Here is a 13,588-nt window from a genome sequence, read left to right on the forward strand (position 1 = left end):
ATAAAACCACCCCCGGGGGGCTTAATGAAGTTCTATCAACCTCATAGACACATGAAAAACAGAAAAAGTGCAAAAACATGGCACCAGCTCTTTAACCCTAACCCATGCAATATAACTAACCCTAACCTTAACCCATGCATTATAATTAAGCCTAACCTACGCATTATCACTAAGACTGACCCCAACCATAACCTCACAAAAGCTATGTCTAAACCTAGCCCCATTTGGAACCTCTCCCTCCGCTACCGCTCCGAGATGAGGTCCCACGCAGCTCGGCGCCGTTTGAGCAGGAAATGTTCAAATATTTTCCATTCTTACCCTTTTCCGCACGTCGTATCCAAAAAGTAAAGGTTTTCTGCACTGCTCTCGGATGTTTTAACATCTAGCGGCAAAGAAAAATCTAACTGACGGGTCGAAATAAGCTTTTAAAATCGCTTTTTTAGTCAGCCTGTGGCCATGTTTTCTCAATGCAATCTTATGGGAGCAGGACTGCGCATGTGGACGGGGGTTGACTGGCCACCGGCTGACATTTTTAGCGATTTAAATGCTTGTTTGTTTTTTCGAACGGCCGAACGTCGCAAAGTTTGCTTGAGCCTACTCAGCGCCGTTCGAGTTATGTACCGATAGGGACAGAATCGTGAATCATCGTTTTGGCGTGAGCGTTTGCCCCAACTGCCACTCAAAGTGACTACTGGCCAATAGGCTCTATGCACAGCAGCCATATTATCACTTCCTTCACAGGTGTTACCAATGATACTAATGAAGGCTCTGTTCCATTTAGTGTAGCACAGTGGTTTCCACGACCCCCATAACTCTTGAGTGTGTACAAATGGAACCAAATGGACCCTTACGGGTCCATTTGTACACCATTTGGAAGCCCATGAGGGTCCCTGGACCCCAACTTTAGACCCAATGGTGTAGCAGAGTGTTTCCAGTGGGCCAACATGCACAATATCAGCACCCTAACTCTGTTTGACCATGAATGGAACAGAGCCTTCATTAGTATCATTGGTAACACCTGTGAATGTCTTCATAATATGGCTGCTGTGAATAGAGCCTACCACAGCGCGTCTTTTCCCGGGTGACCGGGTCTTGCCAGAAAGTGGGTTGCATGTCCCTATCACGGCACCACAATACTGGATAAGAACCTATACCGTCTCCTCTTCTTCCTTGTTTGCCAGAACCTGACCTATGAGATCATCCTGACCCTGGGACAGGCGTTTGAGGTAGCCTATCAGCTGGCCCTGCAGGCCCAGAGGACCAAACAGCAGCAGCAGAGCCTCCCGGCGGTGCCAGGCTCCTCGGAACTCATGGAGAACAGGTCCGGTCGGCCCACACCCCGGCCCAGAGGCAGCGGCGGCGGCAGCGGGCGCAAGTCAGGGGTGAGTTGGGTGTTTTGTTTGTTTTTTTCTCATTGAAACTGCCTTTAACCCATTAAGATCTGAAGCCGATTCTACACATTTACTCTAAATCCCAACAGTTTTCTAAAAAGCGTATGTTTCTATATCAGCGGTTCTCAAACTTTTTCACAATTGTCAAGGACCCCCAAAATGATATGTATTTGGCCACGGACCCCCCATCTCAAAATATTTTTTTCCGGGGACCCCAAGAAGCAAAGAGTTTAAAATGTTTTCAAAATGTTTCAAAAATAGCAGATCTACAAGCTCGTAGTGCGGCACTCGGTGCCGCGCTATGAGCTTGTATATCTGTTATTTTTGAATAGCCAAAGTGTAAAATAATGCTTTTTTAGCTCAAATCAAAAAAATTCACAGATGCGTTCCAGGCTATTGTTAATGGGTTAAATTAACAATAGCCTGTGTGTAAACTAAAATAATAATGTTAGTTACATTTATAATTATGTAAATGAAATAACTTCTCTGGCGTACAGCATTTGAACTTAATTTGATTTAATTACATAGCACATACATGGAATTCCCAGCAGGCACTAAACTACTCTCCAAGGCAGTGGTTCTCAACCTGTGGGTCGGGACCCCCAAGGTCCCCCTCATGATTTTTTTTTTGGGGGGGGTCCCCAATTGACAATGAAGTGACAATTTAAGGACTTTTAGACGGTTTTAATACCTAAAAAAAATAAAGGAAAAAAAAAGACCATTCCTGCATCAAAAGTAATCACTAAAATATACTATAAAAACTGGTCAAACATTGGCCAAATTGTCATCTGTGGAACCGAGTCAAACTAAATGTAACGCCTCAATTTCTACAATTCCAAGTGCTTGTCAGGGTGGAGGGGTCCCCAGTTCAAATTGTGATTATTGTGGGTGGTCCCCAGTTCAAATAAGATTATTTTGGGGGGTGCCCACTTCAAATATGATTATTTTGGGGCCTAAAAAGGTTGAGAACCACTGCTCTAAGGCTAAGCAAAGCTAAGGAAAGGCCATAAATAGCACACAAATAAGTTATAACCTGCTGTAGTGTGTGTGACATTGGAGGTGAGGTTATGTGTTGATGTGTAGAACTCCAGCGCCCTCTTGTGGCGTGAATCATGAAACATTTTGAAGAAAGTTTTGTCTGTTTTATTATTTTCTTAGCGATTATTCCAATGATTACTACTAATCAAACAATCTTGAAGACCATCCACCAAACAAATGTGCATCTCAATGAATCACAATGACATTTGAATAATTGTGTTTTGAATCAACTAAATTGATTTGTCTGACACCACAAGCGTGTTGCACGAAAATAGCCTATCTACAGCTAGCTTGACGCATAGTGAGCTTGTAGATCAGCTATTTTTGCTAATTACATTTTGGGGGGAAAAGACCATTTAAATTATTTCCCCCAAAATGTATTTAAAAAAAAAAAAAAAAAAGCTCTAATTGATTAAATCGATGAGTTCAATTGACTGTTGCTCCTCTAGATGTGGGGCTTATATATATATATGCTATTATGCTATTATATACGCTATATCAGTGGTTCCCAAACTGGGGGTCCCCAAATCATTTTGGGGGGGTCCCCAAAATGATTATCTTAATGTGCCACATTGTTTTCTCACTCAACAGTACACAGACTAACATACAGTATGAGTGTATACAGGGTATCGGCACATTTATGAAGTTACAGTTTCATTACTTTTAAGACCTTTTTAATACCACATTGTCAAATATTACATAAGAAAGAGGCAAACTTTGTGAAAATAGCCGATCTACAAGCTGTGATAGGACGTAGAACTGAAGTTGTTCTACGCATAGCTGACTGGTCTATCTGTTGTTCTACGCATAGGTGACTGGTCTATCTGGCAAGTGCGTCACAGCGCCACCTAGCCACCTGGCATGCACACTGCAGCGTTTTCAATCACTGTTGCGCCTCCGGGTTAACTCAGAATAAAAAGTGAGAACGCCACGGCACTTTGTCGTTTTCTCTTGAGACGGTTGTCGTCTAAACATGGCCTAAATGTGATGCCTACAATTCCAAGAGCTTGTCCCCAGCTAAAATCAGTGGTGGAAAAAGTACTGCAATATAAAAATACTCTGTTACAAGTAAAAGTCCAGAATTCAAAATTTACTTGATTAAAAGTACAAAAGTATTGGCATCAAAATGTACTTAAAGTACCAAAAGTAAAAGTACTAAAGCCGATCTACAAGCTCACAACGCGTCGCATCGCGACCCGTTGTGAGCTTGTAGATCGGCTATTTTCAAATAGCCTATGTATAAAATCGGGCTAAAGTGGTTAATGTATGTTTCATAATATCATAATTTATATCTGAAAAGTAACTTGTAACTAAAGTGTTAAAATAATTGTAGTGGAGTAAAAGTACAATATTTGCCTCTGAGATGTAGTGGAGTAGAAGTAAAAGTATTGGGAATTGGAAATACTAAAGTAAAACCCTTGTACTACATAAATGTGAACGTATCTCCTCTGTGTGTCCACGCAGGGAGACGGGGTGGAGCCGGACGCGGACGGTCAGTCTCAGGGCAGCGCCACGTGGCTGGTCGACCCCAAGGACTCCAAACGCACTATCAGCACTAAGTATGAAACCACCATATTCTGATGATGACTGGAAACCTCTCTGCTTACCTTCTCACCTTCCTGACGGGCCTTCCTTGAGCTGTCCTGTCCTCTCCTCTCCTTCTCTTCCTGCTGTGTGCCTTTCACTGTGTTGGACGCTCTGGGTCCCGACGGAGCCACGTCCTCCCTCCCCTCTCCCGTCCCCTCGTTTCTGGGACCACCATTTTCTTTTTGTAGCTTTTTCCCGTGATGCCAATTAAGTTCCTCCCTCCGCACGCATTTCTGTGTGTCGTCACGGCTGTTTTTAATCCTACTGACTCACCTGCCGGTGAGGAGCCTCCACCGGGAGGACACAGTATAGCCTGGCATGGCCAGACTTATATCACTGCGTAGATATTAGTCTGGGAATCTCTGTGTGGAACCTGCATTTCCATGGGGCGAATTAAAAAAAATGCCTCTGCTGATAAACCCGCCCCCATATTTGCATACTGGGCCCTGATTGGTCCCTCACTACTTAGGGAGGAAGTGAAATCCAATCACAACTGAGCGGTGTCAGACCAAATTTAAAAAAAAATTGCACTGGCAGATTCGTCTGGTTTCCAGGCTAAGGACGTAGAGCCTTCGTCCTACTCCCGCCCAACACTCCCTGCCGACAGGCTCCGCCCCCGCGCAAGCCCGTTAAGAGTACGTGCTTCCCTCCCCCAAACACGGGCCAATTGTGTTCGTATAGGCGCTCGATTAAAGCACCGCGGTGGATTCAACTACTACCACCTGAGCGCCCGATTTGGCGCCTTTTTGTGGCTTGATAAATACAACATTGTGGACGTTCTGTCTTCATCGTTCACGTCGCGTTACGTAACCATAGTTTTGGGTTAAGGACAGAAACATCTATCGCTGTATACGACCCGTCTCACAAACTCAATGCTGATAGTTTGCACTTATAAGACCATTGCTGGGCCACGCCCCCAAATCTCCATATATGTGCGTCTCAAAGTATTAGGTGGTAGTCTATGTACAATAACACACTATAAACCAGAGATGGTTTCACACTGACAATAATGGTCATAACAACCGACATGAACATGAACTGTTTCCTGTATACCATATACATGAATAAAAAAAGAGGGTTCTGTCTCCTAGCAACATGAGAGAGTTTGGATGAAACCCTCTATAGCATTGGTTCTCAAAGTGGGGTCCGGGGCTGGGTTGTTCCAGGGGGTCCCCAGCAAAATGTGTTAATATAGCATCACAATCATTTTAACCACTTTAACCTTTTATACTTTGGCTATTCAAAAACAGCTAGATCTACAAGCTATGAGCTTGTAGATCTGCTATTTTTGAACATTAACGCAAACCTTTGAATATATATATTTTTAAAGCGAACATTTATAACTCAAATCTTTGCTTCGGGGGGGGGGGGGGGGTCCCTGGAACTAAATATTTTGAGATGGTGGTCCGCGGCCAAATACATATTATTTTGTATGAACCATGTCATCTGGCTTGTCCCCAGACAGACAGACAGACAGACAGAACAGGAATCCATTGCATTGAGACTTTATTGGATTGGAGATATCGTCCCTCTCCTTCCACTGGTTTGATTGAACTACCAACACATCACTCTTCCTTCCAAAGTTAACCGTATTCCCTGCCGACCGGCTCGCCGCCTCAATCCCAGGATTTGTCCCGCCCCTTCCTGTCCCCTCCCCCCGCCCTCCACTGTGTTCATACGACTCACATTCTAGTGACACGTTCTTCTTCTTCTGGTGCTTTTTTTCTCCTGTTCCCCTGTTCTATTCCGTTAGGCGACGGCCGCTCTGAGAGGGTTTTTTTCTCTGTTCCGATCTCTCGACTTCCTAAAAAAAAAAAAGGACTAAACCGTAGCAGAGAATCTACCGCACGTCCTGTAGCCCGGACGGACGGTCGGACGGACGGACGCAAAAAACCCGATGCCCTCGCTCTATGCATCAGCGGGACGTCAATCAAAACGCCAAAACGTGAACCAGGCCAAACTGTAAAAAAAACAAACAGAACTCCCCCTGGTGGTTGGCTGCATGTATAACAGTTGACTGAGGATTCAGAACGTGTGGAAAGGCTTGCCGTTCGTCGTCCGACCGGCATCTCCGTACCAAGTCGAGCTACCAAAGACAACGCTAAAGTAACGTCTGGGATTCAAACCCAGATTTCCCACAAAGGAACGGACACTAAGCCAAACTTCTTAACCCATTTAGACCGGGAACGCATCTGTGTGTCATTTTTAGATGTCTTTGGCTTTTTATTATTTGTTAATCATGAAAATGTGTGGAAATCTTTGAATATATATATTTACACTTTTAACTCAAATCTTTGCTTCTGGGAGTCCCTGGAACAAAATATTTTGAGATGGGGGTCCGTGGCCAAATACATATAATTGTGGGGGTCCTTGACATGAAAAAGAGTGAGAACCACTGATTATAGTAACTATTTTTTTCTTTTCGTTTTTTTACTGTTAGAAGACATTTTTAGAATCCCCAGAAGCAAAGATTTGAGTTAAAAATGTTCACTTTAAAAAACATCAAAGATTTGCAAAAATGTTCACGCTTTTTAAAAAAGATTGGTTAAAGTGGTTACACAGATGCGTTCCCGGTCTCAATGGGTTAAAGACTAGCCTAAGATACACGGGCCTAATATATCTCCCTCTTTGGCCGGAGGAGATATTAGGCTTTTTGCTCATCAGGCAGAGACTCTGAGCCGCTACTGCTACAGTAAGATTCTAGCACTGTGATACCAGTGTTTGGAGCTAATGGCGTTAGCATCACCTGTCTGTCTGGAGCTAACGATGTTAGCATCACCTGTCTGTTTGGAGCTAATGACGCTAGCATCATCCGTCTGTTTGTAGTTAATGACCTTAGCATCACCTGTCTGTCTGGAGCTAACGACGTTAGCATCACCTGTCTGTTTGGAGCTAACGACATTAGCATCACCTCTCTGTTTGGAGCTAACAATGTTAGCATCACCTCTCTGTTTGGAGCTAACGACGTTAGCATCACCTCTCTGTTTGGAGCTAATGACGTTAGCATCACTTCTCTGTTTGGAGCTAATAACGTTAGCATCACCTCTCTGTTTGGAGCTAATGACGTTAGCATCAAATCTCTGTTTGAAGCTAATGACGTTAGCATCACCTCTCTGTTTGAAGCTAATGACGTTTGCATCGTCTCTCTGTTTGGAGCTAATAGCGTTAGCATCACCTCTCTGTTTGGCGCTAATGACGTTAGCATCACCTGTTTGCTTGGAGCTAATGACATTAGCATCACTGAGGGCCTTGCTGCCATAGAGGTAAAGAGTGGAGAGGATAGAATTGACCATAATCCCATGGTGACCATTTTGCTTTATTTTTTTTACCAGTTCCTGTCCCCTTTTTAGGCATGTTGTTATAGAAGGCAAACATATTACGGTTTTCAAAATATAAAAAACAAATAGTAGCTCACGGTTGTGAGCTTGTAGAGCTTGAATTCTCTATTTCTGAAAAACTTTAATCTAATCTACAATGTTTTTGACCCAAAATGTGGGTCAAAACATCTGTGATCGGTGGTCTAGGACAGGGGTTCCCAAAGTAGGGGTCGTGACCCCACTTGGGGTCGCGGGAGACTGACGTGGGGTCGTGAAATTATTTTGGGTCATTAAAAAAAATAAAAAATAAAGTTTTTTTGTTTGTTTGTTTTTTTACTTTAAATTCAACAGAATGGATGAAATACCATCTAAAATGATCACAAATGGTACATTTTACCATTTAACACATTACAACACATTACAAATGCACACCGAACGTGCAAGTTTATGTGCATAAATGACCTCCAGGTTTAGGTGGGGTCGCGAGTCAATTTCCGCCTTATTTTGGGGTCGCGGGCTGAAAAGTTTGGGAACCCATGGTCTAGGACGAGGGGCTCTATAGAAGAGCAAAATGGCTGCCATGTGAATATGGTCAACGGGGCATGATTATGAATCCAACCAACGTTATAGGATAAGACCCGCCTTACCTGTGTCTGATTGGCTCCCTGGCAGGCATAGTCTTACTGAGGTTAGGGTTAGGCATGGTTGCAAAAACGAGAACTGTCAATCACAGCGGGTTTTTTCTAGAACTGCGGTGGGATCCATAACAGCGCGTCAACGGGGCGCAAATAAAAAATGACACTCCAGACAGCAGACAGGACGGAGCTGTCAGTCAGATAACCCGACACCCTGACGTGTCCTGGAGTGTACTGTACTGTCAGCGAAGCACTTTTGTAAAACAAAGTGTGTTCTATAATCTTTGCATCTTCTCTTTCATTTCTCTTCTTGTTTTCTTTCTTGTTTCACAACAAATGCCTTTGTGTGTGTGTGTGTGTGTTCATTGTCCGTTCTTATCAATGCCTTTTTTTTTGTTTCATAGCCCCGTACCAAGGTAATATTTAACTTATGTCACTGAGACACAAGTTAAGTATTATCTGTCGAAAAAGAAAAAAAACATCACTCTGGCCGTTTTGTTCAGCCAGCTTGTACGAAGCATTTTCTTTCACTTTATATTTTAACTCCACGGGTGTGTGTGCATGTTGTGTCTGTGTGTGTCTGTTTGCCTCCTCTTCCCCCTGTAGCTGAACAACACTGTGGCCAAAAAAAAAGCTCCCGGCGCTGTGAGAGGACAGGACGGCGGCCATGTTGTGATGGTCACCTCCTACTGTACGCATCATCAGATCACATGACCACGAGGAAGCATGCAGAGCTGGAGAGTGGATACCTCTGCTGGTCTCTGTCCTGTACTGCATCATATCTAGTCCATCCATCTGAATTTAACACTCTCACACACACACACACACACACTCACACTCACACACTTCATTTGCTATACTTGTGAGGGCATCAAATTCTCATTTTATAAATGCCTTCTTTTTTTATGTCGTCGTTTTTAACCATGAGTTATATTCTGTTTCACGCCAGTGTCATGCAACGAAAATAACACATGGTCTGTTGTGTCGTTGCAAGACACCAGCGCACAACTACAGGTACGTGTAAATCGGGCATAACTCTAAAACGTCGTTTCAGACTGGGAGCGGTTGATGCGGGCGTTCTCGCCTGGATCAGCGGGGATCGCACCCCGATCGTCGTTGTTTTGTCCTACTGCGCGTAGAGGGGATAAAAAAAAGATGACCACAATCCAGCTTGATCTTACCGCCCGTGGGGCGTGTGCACAAACGAGCACGAGCGCGAGAATTTCGCCCCTCAACTTGTCGAATTAATTACTATGGCGCGTTTCAGACTGCTCCCCGTCTGAAACAATCTTAAAGGGACATTTCACTTTTCACTTTCAATGTAAGCATCTACTCAGGCTTTTGTGAACACCCAGACAGTTTTTAAGTTGCTTGATTCAGTATTTAGATATTTGATATTCATTTTATCAGACACGCCCCCTTCCTATACAAACCCATTGTAACTTCAAACTCCATTTTAACCATGATAGATTCATCAAGAACACCCGTTCTTGGTTCTGGTGATCCATACTGCCCTCCTAATACGTGAGGGGGCCGTGTTTTTTCAATTACTTTTTTTCACAAGATTTGGAAAATGAAGAAGATTAATACAATAAAAAAAAGGAATCGAAAAAACATGCCCCCTCACATATTAGGGGGGAAGGATGAGTCACCAGAACCAAGGACGGGTGTTCTTGATGAATCTAACATGGTTAAAATGGAGTTTGAAGTTACAATGGGTTTGTATAGGAAGGGGGCGTGTCTGATAAAATGAATATCAAATATCTAAAAACTGAATCGAGCAACTTAAAAACTGTTTGGGGTGCTCACAAAAGCCTGAGTAGATGATAAAATGACCCACATTTTTTTTTAAAGTGAAATATCCCTTTAACCCATAACCCCTTAAACAATAAATACAAGTGTACACACACACACACACACACTTTTTTTCAGCTTCCATGCCACTGCAACAATGTGATGATCAATGTTCCATGCAGACATCTAGTGTCTTTTTAATGGATTTATTAAAGTGTCAGATATATGTTTTTTTTTGTTGTGTGTCTGTCATGCAACTATCTATGTATCCATTCCATGAGAAAGTGATTATTGCCTCTTTAACAGTTTCCACAGTTTATGTGTCGGAAAGGAGGTTTTACTGTTTACTTCTCGTATACCTGTCACTAAAACTCACCTTTATATTCCTGTACGATGGAAGACATCGTCTCTGTCGGGTGGAAACCTCATATATCCAAAACTAGTTACTTTTCAGGAGTGAGCTTGTGGATCTGCAACTTGTGTGTAGACGCTGTAGTGTGTGATCAAGTATGGGGCGCTAATTTACGGTAAAAAAAACAAACACAAACAGTTAGAATATGAAGATTAGAGGTTTCTGCCCCCGACAGTGACGATAAAACAGCCCTCGGGCTGGCTTCACAATAATCCGGTACCACGAACATCGTAGCATCTCTTTAATCCGATATCTTACAACTGTGATGGTCAGTGTGGGTACTTAACGAGGGGTGAAAGGGAGGAGGGGGGGGGGGGGGGGGCACAGAAATGGACACTACTACACACAGACCACTTTTGGTGGCTTTATTTTTATTTGATTTTTTGAAAAAAGTTGTTTTCTCATATGTTTTAATCTGTTTTTAAAGGACATGGGTGTGTCCTCATGCTGGAATTGAATCAGGTGTAGGATTAACTAATTCTCTTCCTTCCCCCCAAAACTACTTTGTTTCTGTTGTTGTGTGCAGTTTAATCTCTAGACCCATGATGTACTTGATGCCAAACCTGCTATGCAGGCAGATCAGATTATAGTAGATTTTTTTTTTTTTTTAAGCTGCTGAGCTAATAGAACACAGCATGATTCTATATATCTACCAGTATGTTGACTTTTATCGCCTGAGTTTTATACTTCGTCGTACTACGGACTTTGTGCGTGCCCCGAAACTAGCCGATCTACAAGCTCACAACGCGTTGTGGACGCGACGCGCTGAGAACTTGCAGTTCGGGCATTATTGGCTAGTCTTGGACTACTAGTTAGCTTGTTAGCTAGTTGTCGGAGGGGGAGGGAGTATTTCCTGGTCCCGGGGGGAGGGGGAGATTGTATTTTTTTTTACGGCTCCACCCAGCAGAAGGCTGCTCAGATGGCTCTGGTAGGCCCATTTTGACTCCATTTCTTTTTTTCAGGCACTCATCAACTTTATTAGGGACCTGTCTCTGTCCCAGAAACACACTCATGGGATCTAGCACCAGTAAACAGGACGTTGGTATGCCACTGTATGCCATCTAGTGGCTATAATTGGGATGGACTATCTTCCTATATCTACCATCTTTGATATACTCTATGGTTATATCACCTCCGACCTTGGAAGGAGCATGTATTGGCCTTTATGCACAGGTACTAGTTAGCTTGTAGATCTGCTATCTTCGGGGCGTACGACCAAGTATAAAGCAGGCTTTAGCGGTACTCTTTTAGTCAGCTGATGATGTGTATATGGGTACATAGTCCGGTCATTATGATGATAAACTCTTGTATAATTATGGTACATGTTGGGGTCAGTATGGTAAAACTCTAAGGGCAGTGGTTCTCAAGGCTTGGGTCCATTTTCAGAGCCACGTTCTGGGCTTGGATCAACAGAACTTAAGTTCCTATTTATCGGTTTCCACGATCAGAAGGAAAAAAAAGCAAACCATGACTTTTTTTTTTACATTATTATTGTTTTTACATTAATGTTATATTATCATAAACATATTTTTTGTTTTCTTTTGGCCAATTATATGGGGGCCGAACAGGACGGTTGAGAACCGCTGCTCTACGGTACACTGTCAGCTCATTGGTGTCGGTTTTGCACCTTCAGCCATCCTGGTCCCATCCGGCGTTTGCACATTGCTAAGCATGGGGGGGTAGAGGTACTTAACTGGGACGAATCTTATGATTATGATGATGATGATGATGATGATGAGAATATTGAAACTGTATATGAATCTAGCAGTCTGTATTTTGATACTTGAATGAGTTTTGCTTTTATAGATATCTATATATATGTATATGTATGTATGTACGTATGTATTTTTTTTGGGTCACATTTGTGGAGAGAGAGAAAAGGACGCATATGTCTTATAAAGTTTGACATATCATTCTTAAAATACCCTGTGATTTAAAAAAAAAAGGACTGAGGATATATGACTCAGAATAGGGACCTCACAACAGATTAAAAAAAAAGAAAAAGAAGAAAAAAAGATTGTAAATAATCTTGGGCTTCCAGTCTTTTTTTATGATTATTTTTCATAATTGTACAACTAATAAATGCCACAATTAGAAGGATTGCTTATTGTGACTCTTTATTTGTCAGTGTTGTGTCAACTGTTGCCATGGAATTATTCACTTTCAACCTATTGTCCCTATTTTGGACATGCCTTTGGAATATTCACTATTTTCTGTTTAAGAAAGTAGGTAACTGATATATTGCACTTTTACCTTAGCGCTAGGTATACTCTTAGTTGCTTGTTTTAGAGCAGAATGCACTTAAGACTAATGTAATTGTCAATACCTTTGCCATATTTTGTTTCAGAAGCCATATAGAATTTCAATATGTTCTATGTTTTGATGTGTTTGTTCTGGTTGTTAAAAACGTCATTCAGAATCATTCCAGGAAAACTGATTGAAATAATACATTGGCCGGTCATATAGTGTAAATGCATTATTGCAGATTTTAGATCTTAAACATAATTATGCACTGGGTGATTATTAGACTACTGTATAATAGCAGTGGTGTAAAGTAACTAAGTACATGTACTCAAGTGCTGTACTTAAGTACAATTTTGAGGTATTTTTTTACTTTCTTCAGTATTGACAATTTTTAATACTTCTACTTCTACTCCACTACATCTGATCTCAGAAACAAATATTGTACTTTCACTCCACTACAATTATATGAAAGCTTTAGTTAAGTTACTAGTTACTTTGACAATCTGCTGCAGTTCATGGTTGTTGGTCTTCTAGAAACTGACGCTCTATTTTCATGCACAACCATGTCTATGGTTTACTTTATAGAGAATGGTGCGAAAAAGTTTTATGTGGATAAAAATACCTTTTTGATGCCAGAGGAGAATGGCCAGACTGGTTGGTAAAACAATTAAAACGTATATTTTCACAGTCTACATGTAACAGTTGTCTTATAATCATATCCTGTTATTAATGTTATAGATGGTCTGGTAAATGAATACATCAACAACAGCTTGAGCTTTAGCTTCCTGTCAACAAGAAACCACATGATGAAGAGATGAGCTGGTGTGTCACCAGTGGTGTAGCCACCATTTGAGTATCCCCCCGCTCCAAGTAAGTCTGTCAAAATATATATATATTTTAACGTATACATCTTAACAATAAGGATAGATGCATTATCACAGACTCATTATCACAAGTAATAATAACATTTAAATCATATTAATAAATGCCTTATATCATTTGTTTAATAATACTAGATGTGTGGGCCGCTTCGCGGCCCTCACATCTAGGCCTGATCAGCTACATCACAGCTACGTTGCACCAGTGATCCAACTGATATGGCCATATATGGAGATGCCCAGTAGGGTGGGGTCCTAGCGGCCAAATAAAGAAGGAAAGCTGCTGCGGATA

The 13,588-nt window shown here is 42.0% G+C and overlaps 1 protein-coding gene across 11 annotated transcripts in view; it reads left to right on the plus strand.

Annotated features, from left to right (window-relative positions):
• LOC311054406 (ankyrin repeat and SAM domain-containing protein 1A) overlaps positions 1-12,272 on the plus strand; it is a 191,247-nt gene extending 178,975 nt beyond the window's left edge. For 3 of the 11 annotated variants that reach the window (XM_084070350.1, XM_084070353.1, XM_084070359.1), the window contains 2 exons: positions 1,182-1,382; positions 3,894-5,277. In XM_084070350.1, coding sequence (XP_083926476.1) covers positions 1,182-1,382; positions 3,894-4,010 — 318 coding nt within the window. In that variant the 3' untranslated portion in view covers positions 4,011-5,277. Of the gene's footprint in view, positions 1-1,181; positions 1,383-3,893; positions 5,279-8,574 lie in introns of those variants that run through there. The other 8 variants (XM_084070354.1, XM_084070355.1, XM_084070357.1 and 5 more) reach the window with 5 other exon arrangements.
• Positions 12,273-13,588: the final 1,316 nt, after the last annotated feature.

The sequence above is a fragment of the Gymnoscopelus microlampas genome (assembly GCF_963454915.1).
Source record: "Gymnoscopelus microlampas genome assembly, chromosome: 10".
Taxonomy (NCBI): domain Eukaryota; kingdom Metazoa; phylum Chordata; class Actinopteri; order Myctophiformes; family Myctophidae; genus Gymnoscopelus; species Gymnoscopelus microlampas.